The 10580-nt window shown below is 41.3% G+C and overlaps 1 protein-coding gene across 1 annotated transcript; it reads left to right on the top strand. All coding sequences in view use genetic code 11, as the record gives it.

The window, feature by feature from the left end:
- Positions 1–2128: 2128 nt before the first annotated feature.
- On the top strand, positions 2129–7333 carry EGR_09315 (hypothetical protein; the record flags this gene model as incomplete). The annotated part of the gene is made up of 5 exons (XM_024498564.1): positions 2129–2194; positions 3608–3720; positions 5148–5334; positions 5400–5479; positions 7258–7333. 5 exons carry the CDS (start codon positions 2129–2131, stop codon positions 7331–7333), a joined length of 522 nt encoding a protein of 173 aa, XP_024347037.1.
- Between the last annotated feature and the right edge of the window lie 3247 nt (positions 7334–10580).

Below are 10580 nucleotides of genomic sequence, written 5' to 3'. Positions count from 1 at the left end.
TTTGGATGAATTAGGAACTTTAGATGTTAGACTAAGTTTTTTTTAAAGCGTTCATTAACACTTAAATGGACCAAATGTAGACTTCTATCATATATTGAAATAAATCTTTTAACACAACTACTTATACAGTATAAGTATAAGTTACTTATACACCCGACGGAAGAATTTGTATTCTTCAATAAGGTGCTGACCGCATACTTTGTAACAGAGAGCCCAGGGCTTAGCCAATTCGTTACGGTTCTAAAATCCGCCACAGAACTGTTAATAATTATAGCTAAATGCGCCTTCACTAAATTTGAATTAAATTCCTCAGTGGAATAAGAGGACTGAAGCGGAGTTGAAGCGACATGCCCATATTGCGAAATGCGAGAGAGCTCTGCATGGAACTCTACACTTGCCAGTTCCTTTTGAGAACGTGTAAGTTGACCAGCTTCCTCCGGATTTTCAAAGACACTTCTCAAACTGGATGCATACTGAAGACGGAGTAAAGGAACCGCCTCCAGGAGAACGGGTCAGGGAGAAATTCGCATTCCTCCAAGTGTTAAGATTAGCTCCAGGACACATAGAAAATTGTTTACCTGCTACTCCTTTTGTTTAGTGGAGAAAGGTAGGAACTGTGCAAAAGCGTGTTGTTTTATCCATCTGCACAAGATTGTACACTTTTGTTGTAAAAGCTGATGCTCTAGACGCAGACTCATTCCCCACCTCCGCTTACACTTTCTCCCTTCCCGAACGCTTGATTCATGCGTATTCTCTTAACTGTGATATTCCGGACTTTGTGTCAAGGATAAAATGCCAAATTTCATGTTTAAGTTATTGTCACTGACTTGCGACATCTTGTTATAAAGGTGATACTCATCCCAGTACCGTCTGCACAATCATGTTGATTACACACAACGCTGGTACCGTAAGAAACCTCCCTCCCACCACAAATGTGCTTCGCCAGTCGACCTAAATATCTTATCTTCTTTTGAATTCTACATTTTTAAATATTTCGACTATCTGCGAACAAAAAGTCCAAATTCGGCAAATTCGGCGCATTCGCCTTGAGTGTAGATACAGGTGAAGTAAGGTGAGGTTGCTCGCCAAATGACCGCTCTGCTGACTAAGACGTCTGTTAACGTGACGGACGTCGGTTCAGACGTCCGTTAATACAGTTTTTGTCACTGCTTCCGTTGCCATGGTTCCAGAACGCGGTGTCTACCTCATTTCTGTAGCTACTTTTTTGCAGTGAAATCGAGGCCAGTGAGCTAATTAGGAGGGATCCAAGTGAAGGATTTTTCTACCATCCTCCTTACTTTTAGCTTACCCCAAATAAGGGAGTGGAGGAGCCAAGTGACTGGAACAGATGATGAACTCTGAACAAATGAGTAGGTAATTCTTGTAAACTCTTGGCTTGCATTGCCTTAAGCTTTCTTCTAGTGCCTCTAGTTTGCATTTAGATCTATAAAAAAACAGAAAGTTGGGGAATGGATGAAACCCCGTGAAGGCAAACCGTTATATGATGCTGAAAAAAAAGTTCGAATGAAAGTGTTCTTAAATGAGTACTGGTAACAGGAGGTTAAGGACTCCGATTAGTTTTTCAAATTTTAAGAAATTTGGCTGATCATAAACCAGTGAAATAGTTTGTGAATTGATGTTAGAGAAATAAAGTAATCACCCTTGAAGGTCACCGCTGCTTGTCAAATGTAATGCATCAATGACTGGTGCCGAGCAATTGTGCCTATATTATTTGTATACAATACTTTAACATCGCAACTGAAAGAGGCCAGCAGTCTCCTGTGTTCTTGTCACTTGTGCTTTACGAGAATTTGTCCAGAAAGTGTCCTTGTAGGCGCACCTGTTCTGCTGACTTTTTGTCAGCCTGATTTTGTGTAATATAGAGAGCTGTTTGTCGGTATGGTGGTTGTGTAAATTATGCTAGTGCTGTCTCCCACCTCAAAGTCTAACACCACCTCATCAATTTGGCATGATTGCAGGTTCTCTATCCGTCCAACAAGGTGACAGCTTTGATGGCACCTAAGACGGCGCATGACATTCAATGCCATAAGGCGATTAATTGAGCAACTGGTAATCGAAATACAAAACTCCCTTCCCATACCCAAACTTTAACCGAGCGTCCGCTGAAATGTTGGCTAATGAGTTCTTGGACATTCATAAAGAGTGGAGAGCATCCTGGGGTTGGTTTTTTACGGTAAGACGGGTCAGGAAGTGCTCATCAGAAAAACAGCCATAAACCAACTACGTTAATCTTTGAATTTGCTCGCAAACGAGAAGGCACCTGACCTTAGCCTCAGTGATCCGCCTTGGCAAATCCGCAAGATTTAGAGTTTCGTTTTCTTAAAAAGGTGTATATGGGGGAGGGGAATGTGTTAACCATCTCTTATGTCTGTTGCTACTCTTAAGAATCCTGGCCCAAAAGAAGGCATTTAGTAGAGGTTGGGCCTCAAAGTGGTTTTGTGGGGGCCAATTTACTCGTCTCTTCTTCCTTGACTTGCTGTCTAGCCACATCCATCTAGGTTCTACCCAGGTAGTCGAGAAATGGACGAGGCATCGCGTGATCGCGTAGTGTCGTTGGCGGATGCATAAACACGGGAATGGGGTATTCAGCGACGGTGGGCCTCATTTATTATCCTTATGTTTAGGGGGCGTCATAGATTCTCCCATCCGCAGCATATGCTCTGAAGGCGAGTGGAGACACAACACTCGGGCCAAATATGTGGACACTACTGACATGGCCCAGGGGCCATGCCGCCCGAAGGAGGCACAATCACAGAGCCCAAAGTGACCCGGTACCATAGCCAAGAGTTAAGCAAACAACTGAGGCATTACAACCTTAAGAGCTATGAGATCACTAAAAAAGTGGGCGTTGAGTAAAGGCAGTGAATTATCAAAAACCTTATTTTGTATAGGCGGAACACAAGTGCATTTGAGTTAAAAGCTTAACTAAGAAAATTTCAAACCAAGATGTATAAATTACTGCCTAATTTTTAATAAACGCAAGCCTGCCTTCGAAAAGAAAGCTCTATTGAAGGCAAAACTTTAAAGTGTTTTATCTTAAGCTGTGATTCTTCATTTAACCATGCTTCTCATTTGACTTTATGACCAAGGAACTCTCCTAAGAGGGATGTACTGGTGTTTACATCGCCTCAAAGACATGGTCGTTCTTTCGAGGTCCTCCTAAGCTTCTATTAGCTCCGTTCCATAATAAAGTGCCTTCATGATATATAGTAGCAATCCGTGCCCGAAACTGGCAAAGCCTTACTTCAGGGTAAACTTGGAATGAAGAGGAAGCTTCTTCTCTTAGAGAAACAACGAAGGAGGGAGATTCATTAGCAAATCATGAACAACCCCTCATTTGGATCACAAATGCTGCCACATGTTCAGTTACTTCAGTTATTGCGGTATGTCCTCTCCACTTTTTCCGACAGCATCATCACAACGTGTCAGGAGAAGACAAGGATTGCACAAATCCACCATTTTCCCACTCCTAGCTTCATTGCAAGGACAATTGAGAAAGCGATTTTTTTACACTGTACTTCTAAATATCGCCTTTTTTAGTGTCAAATGAACCCTACAAACTTTTATTTTACTTCTTTTGCTCTAGAAAGTTTATCGAATAGGAAGGTGTAAGTTTTCTTTATTGTTTCTGTATAAAAGCACAGTTTCAGTGCACAAACTACACTTAAATAGGACAAAACGTCCCCAAATTTTTGTACAGTGAAGATACTCTGCATTTTTCCCACAATATCTCGCTTGATTGCTTGATTTTTGATATTCGCGTAAAAAATAGTTTCACCTGCATTTCAGGGTAGATGAGATCCCACGAATTTTATGGAAGGGTACTACCCTTTGAGACATATCTCACCTAGCTGTCCTTCGATGTGCCATGTGCACCAAACAAAGCTCATTGGGACTCTTCACTTCCAGCTTTTGTAAGCGGTTAAATTTTAAAGTGTTCAGTTAAGCCAGCAAGAGCAGTATTTCCTTCAAAATTTTATTTAAGCGCTGAAATCCACAACCATCTTTTAAATGAGTGAAAACTCATTACTGAATATTGTCTTAATACTTGACTCAGTTAAACGTCCAATTGCTCCATTCGTCCTTTCCCATTATAGGGTTTTAAAGAGAGCAGAGTCCCGATTTGGTGACATGACTCCCGGTAAGACGCCTCTGACCCTCGTAGAATCTAAGGTTGGTATATTCTACTGAAAACTCTTAAGTACCATAACATTTATTGTAGAATGCATAGACAATACCGTATTTATTGTGTGCGTTTAAGTTGCCAAATACAAGGACTGAGGTGTGTTGCAGCGATTCTGAAATACCCGTAGATGTATGCAACCCTTGGATTTAAAAATGACCCTTTATATTGTTGCGGAATTCATGCCCACTCTCTATTTCCTCCCAAAATTTGCACCAGCTGCCTTGGTGAATGAATATAACAAAAAAAAATTGGCTAACGTGCACAGCGCAAACAACTGAGTGGCATTTGGTTGGAGAGCCTTTGGAGACTGAAAAGGCGAGGAAGGGGAGTAAGCGGGTGTCCCTAAAGGCGTCCAATGCTGCACGAGACGCAAGCGTGATCCCATCTCCCCTCTTCGTTAACTCGAAGTGTTGCAGGACGGACTGGCCAGAGGGGGCATTCCGAGAAGTCTGCCAATCAAACTGCCCTCCCATCTGTTGCTGGTTTGGAGGTGCCGTATTTGCGTAGGCGGAGTTCCTCCCTGTGTGTGTGTGTGTCCAGAAGCTGATCTTCTTGACACTCAAGCACATGACCACATACACGGTCACTCACTCGTTATCGCTGGCCTAGTGAAAATATAAGCATCTATGATTTCAGCTGCCCCTTTGAAAGCGGTAGACCAAAGGTGCGGCGACACCTCTGTCTGTGTAAGGATGACAAGTGCTTATGATAGTCGTCCAGTAAGTTGACCCACACCTAGAAACAATTCACCGCTTCTCGCCGCACTTTATAACCTTGAGTTGCTGCAGCTTCCTGATTCAAAATACTTAGACAACGCAAACGGATCCAAATCATGAAGGTGTGCAGTTGGAGTAGAAATGACTCGCACAGGATTGGCACCTGCATTTCATCGCAGCGAGAAATTCTAAAAGTCAAGAGCAACCAATCTTATTATCAGTAGTTGGATTGTAAATGTCAGTTTTGTTATGTTTTGTGCATTTTTAAACAAATCTAAGCAAACACACAGGTGGTTAAGCTTCAATAATTTAATGATAACTATAAAAATGAACACATCAGTACTACATCGCATAGTTCGTGAAATGACACACATCTTCATTCGATCCAAGTCGAACTTAAAACGTCGAAAAGTGAGAATTCAACGCAGGTTTTGCATTTAGGCTATCTGTTTATTTTTGCTTTTATATTGGTGAAGATTTCATTTGTGGGTAAAAATATCTTGCTGGTTCTAGTTCTTGTAGGCATTAAAATAAAATACCAAATGGGATTTGATTTGTTGGGATTCCTCTTTCGCTTGCAAAACGTTGCTGCCTCATTGCAGTAATGGATTTTGCTACTTGCTAAATTCAGAACGGCTAAGAGTAGCATCTATTAGGGGGATCTGATCTGATCTGTTCTATACAACCAACTCCAATCTTATGAATGGTCAGCCTTGTAGCGAGGAACTATTCATGAAGGAGTATTTCAAGTTAATGACGGAGTTACGTCTTCCAGCTCAAGAAGCGTATGTGGTGGGCTTGTGTCGAGTTCTAGAAAACAACACTAAGGCGTATTTGTAGAGATTTATCCATTCCACGGAACTTCTCGGCGTTATTGGACACCCGAGCACAAATAAACTGGAGAGACCTCCTTTGGCGACGAGATGCAAACTTGCCGCAAATTTGTTTTATAAACGACTTTGGCTCTCAAGATTGAGAAGAACCCAACAGTAGCTACCTCCATTTTATCCCAACTCTTATTTCCCGGCCGTACATTCAGTGATCTTGTGACTGTCTAAGCCCAGTGCTAAGAATGGATAGTATCCATCACTTGGAGAACACGGAGAAGGGAGATGAACTAAAATTCTTCGTCCAGTCTTCCGCCCACCCTCCATTCCGTCCCAGCTAAGGTGTAAATCTCATGGTTAAGTTTGACAACGACATGGGATGAGGGGGAATTGTGCCGTGTTGCATTGTTCTTTCCTACAAGAACAATCCACCAATTCTGACTACTTCTGAAAATGGAGATTTTTTTGCAATCCCTTGAATTGTGCTGAGATGAGTAGGTAGGCCTCACTCACAACTGTTTGTCCTTCAGTAGGTAAACACATCCTAGTGAGCAATGGCGAATGAGACCCTTTACACACACACACACACACACAAAGCCCATCTATCTACGAATGGATGGATGGTATGTGGACCGTTTACGGGGAGCACTGCTATGGAGGCTTTGTGGTGAAATGCAGTGGTCAATTCTCCTCATGCGACTGTAAACATTCGAAAGATGACGCATAAAGTGAAGGGAGTGCCAAACACGTGCCCAGTCTTTGATGCTTCATACCACCCGGTAAAGCATTTGGCAAGAATAATCCATAAATTCCTCAGTCGTTGAAGATGTAAACTAGCTGCTTATGTGCTCATATAAAGTAGGAAAAAAATGCCTTCATTCCATACTTTCATGTTATTTCAATCAGTAGCAATGCCTAATTTGCTGTTACTAAGAGGCGGCAGACTTATTGAACTCCCTTCTTGTTACGTGTTTAGCGAGTTCGTCAAAAGAACCAAATTTTTCAAAAACAGATTCTGGATGGCTAGCTCTACTACATAGTTTTTAATGTAGAAAAACCCGAATCACCCTAGTTGGATTCAGCCGACATTTACTGAGGGTTCCAAACAGGAGGGAACTGGTAGAGAACACAGTGAGGAGCAGCGTACCGGGAGACCGATGTCCGTCTGTTCTGTGTAATCCGTACTCGCAAATAGTTCGATGCATTTTACAGATTCCTCGAAGTGGTTCCGCAACAAGTCAATGCTACCAGGTATACCAAAAGCCGCAAGAATTTCTTTAGCCACCCGATCATGTTCCACGTAAGCAGGTTACTTCTGCCCTAGGTGTCCGATTTCTAATTTATCAAATTAACCAACCACCACAGATGGATGAAAGTGATGCAACAACCACGACTTCTGAGAATACAAACCCAGGTAGTCCTCCCCTAAACTTTTTCGCTTCAAAGTTTCAACAAAGAGGCGTCCAGCGTGTAAAAGTCGAGCCACTGTTTTAAATTTGTTGGTTAGAAAGACAGACACGGAGTTCGAGTTTAAGATTCAAAGTGGTTTCATGCAATTCCTTGCCTTACGTTCGAAAGAATGAAATCTAGGATTGCTAATTATCAGCAGAAGAATCGGAGATGCATCCATTAAAATAAAGGTACCGTTATGCCAACTAGTCAAATTAGAGAAGAAGCCTTACAGTGGTTAATTGGTTCCTCTGGATTCCAGCCATGACAATGAAAGCTGTCACAAATCGGACCAACCGAATGGCTACCACTTACTCCATCAATTAGAAAAAAAACTCAACATAAACCCGAATATAGTGCTTCTTGAAAATCCACTCTTAATGTGCTGCTATTTTTGATGCAGGTGACTACGTTCTCCCGTCAATTTAGGTTTCCGCATAGCCTTAGTTCATTCAATTGCACCTCAACCTCGCATACCTTTAAAGCAACTCGCTCCAAAATCCCTTGGTAATAATGGCAAAGATCTAAAGCCAATAAAAACACCGCTCAGTGTTTGTACAAACGACTCTCATGAAAGATTCACGAGGTGTAAATGCACTACTCAGGGTACTGACGGTGATGTTTTTAACATTCAAGCTAAAAATGATCCTGTGCTACTTTCTAACTTGCCAAGGAGCTGAAACAAAATAGGGAATTTCGAAAGCACAAATCCCAAAACCGAAGGCTTCAAGCCATTTCCACCTCAGATAAGTTATTTTTAGGCTTTCATTTGAAAAATGCCAACCTAAATCTTCATTAAGCAATGTGAGTTTTTCATTTCCCCAGCATTGTCCACTGGTGTTGAAGTAGGCCATTTGTTTAGACTAAAGTGGAAAATTATTCAGGAATTGCAAGTGAAAAATTCAACCATTTATATGCTCTGTTTGATAAATGGGAAGTGCAACACGTGAAACAATTTGAACTATTTTGATGAATCGACGTTACCACAAAAAAAATTAACCACGAACTGCCAGTCCAGTTGGCCAGCTTAGAGAGCATTTAGATTTGCAAATTTTTTCCTCTCATTGTCTAAACTGAGTAGCCCTACTAATAAGTCCATTTACACTTTGTCCAGTCAACTTGGAAGGCAGATTTTTCAGTATTGGTGAATTTGAATATGAAAAAAATGGGGAATAAAGAACGTGGAAGTAATGCGGTTCCTATTCAGGTCTTCTAGACGTAGAACACTTTGTGGACTGCAAATTTGAAAATGTGAACCATTTGTCCTAACGGATGTCTTTAACCAGATCTTCCTCCTCGTTAAGAAAGAATTGAATCCCTTTTTGGAGTATTCAATTGAAATATTGCTGCTAAACATTTTGGGATCCTGAAATAGGCGAATACTAAGGATATGAAAGGATATGCTGATTAACTTAGCCTTGGTGCTTAACTTCGGTAGCTTTTTGGAAAGAAAATAAGGTTTACAAGCAAATTTGTTACAATCACAACCGTGGCTTGGTATGTAGAAGTGATTACCTCCTAGTAACTTGGGTTTCACAGATCCACGCCGAATATATAGGTCATCTTATCATTTTTGTGGCCAGAAAATAATCTACCTGTGGTCATGCTCTTCATTTAAAGGACAGTTTAAGGTTGTCACTTTGTAGATACGTTGGTGGAATGCTGGGCTATCTCAGCTTTCCCTGGTGGGATATAATCCTTCATCCAAAAAGTCGCATATTTTGATCCAGTCAAAAACCGGAGGCGTTTTCAGTAGGGTCTACCCTTCGATGTAATGAAGGATCAAGGTCAGCAACACATCCCAATTCCTTGAATAGGAGAAAATTCAAAAAACTCAAGGAATGTGTTTCATTTTTACACTGTAAGTGATTCACTAATAACGCTATAATCTGCAGACAGCTTTAAAAACTAAAATTCTTGCAAAATTGGCGCTGATCTCAAAAGGAGGGGAAAAAGTTATTTAAGATGCGCAGTTGCTGAGGCCCTCTCAGAGGCTGATGTGAAGTTGTTCCATTGCCCAGCTCCCTTCTCCACAAAAACCATCCCTCTGTTGGTGATGGAAAACTTTCCAAAAACAAGGAAAGCAGAGGAAGAAGATGAAGCTCTGATTCATCGAGGCGGCAGCTATCCTCATTTCATTGGTCATTTTAATGTAGAGGATTTGGGGAGGTCAAGCCGACATCTGCAGCTGTCATTGTTTATGTATGTTTGTTTGTGAAGCGGAGGTGAGGTACCGTACGGTTCCCCCTTTTACACATGTCCAAAAGAAGAAATGATCGAGTTTTTAGAATCCTATTACCCTTTCATGAGGTAGGTTGGTGAAAATTGTCCATCTGTGTGCCAAGTGTGAATCCACTTTCTGGATCATACGACCAAAATCGTATTCCTTTCGCGTAACGCCACTTGAACCTGTTTCTTCCAGCAAGAATTATGCAACCAGAGAAGTTAACAAACCAGCCAAATGTTGGTTTCATTGTTTTGATCCCTATTTAAAGCCTTATTAACAATAAACAGGTCCCAATTGTTCAGAAAACTTGCCTGAAGACAAGTTGGAATCATCGCCTCTGTTCTGTTTAGTAAACCATTCAGCAGACACTGAAGACTGATGATTAGGTTAATCAACACGGAAATATTTTCTTTTTGCTATTATGTACGGGGAAAGCAAGCTGAACTTATTTTGCTGGTACCGAATAGATAAGCCAACAGTTTTATGGCCATAGGGTCAATGAGCAAATAAGTGGGGCAAAATGTTTTGATGGCGGACAGAGATTTATTATCTCACTGGGAGTGGTTTGAACTCAAACAAAAATGCTATTAATGGAGACAAATAGGAGTTTATATTTCGCCTAAAAAATCTTATAATAATGGGACGGTAATGAAACATTGCTGCTTTGGTGTTTAAGTGAATTTATTAAATGAATTTAGGACCTCTTACCAAGAACCCGCTAAGAATTTAGGAATTACGCGCTTAAAACGTTCAAGTTGAGAAATTCTACATCCGGCCAACCGTTTTTCAGGAGCCCCATTTCATGAGAATGCCATCTGCTGGAAGCAGAAGTTAAGAGTCGAATGTCCAAACCTATAAGATTAAGCGAAATGGCTATGGAGTGTACCACAATAATTTTCGCCCAACTACTGACTAAATAAGTAATGCCATGTTAAAGTTTTGGAGGATACTATTTCGAGAGCCGTATATGTATGCAAAAATCCAACTTGCTAGCAGCAATTAACCAAGTCTGAGTAACGCCAAGGCTCAACAGCCGAGCTCTGGAGCATCCGGGTAACCGCACTGGTTCTCCTCAGGCCAGTTATGCAACTGCCATCCTATTGGTGGATTTTGTGGTACTTGTGATGGCCTTGAACCTAACAAGGCACCACCAC

Source organism: Echinococcus granulosus (assembly GCF_000524195.1).
Source record: "Echinococcus granulosus chromosome Unknown EG_S00142, whole genome shotgun sequence".
NCBI classification, from domain to species: domain Eukaryota; kingdom Metazoa; phylum Platyhelminthes; class Cestoda; order Cyclophyllidea; family Taeniidae; genus Echinococcus; species Echinococcus granulosus.
This window is presented reverse-complemented; position numbering and strand designations above follow the sequence as displayed.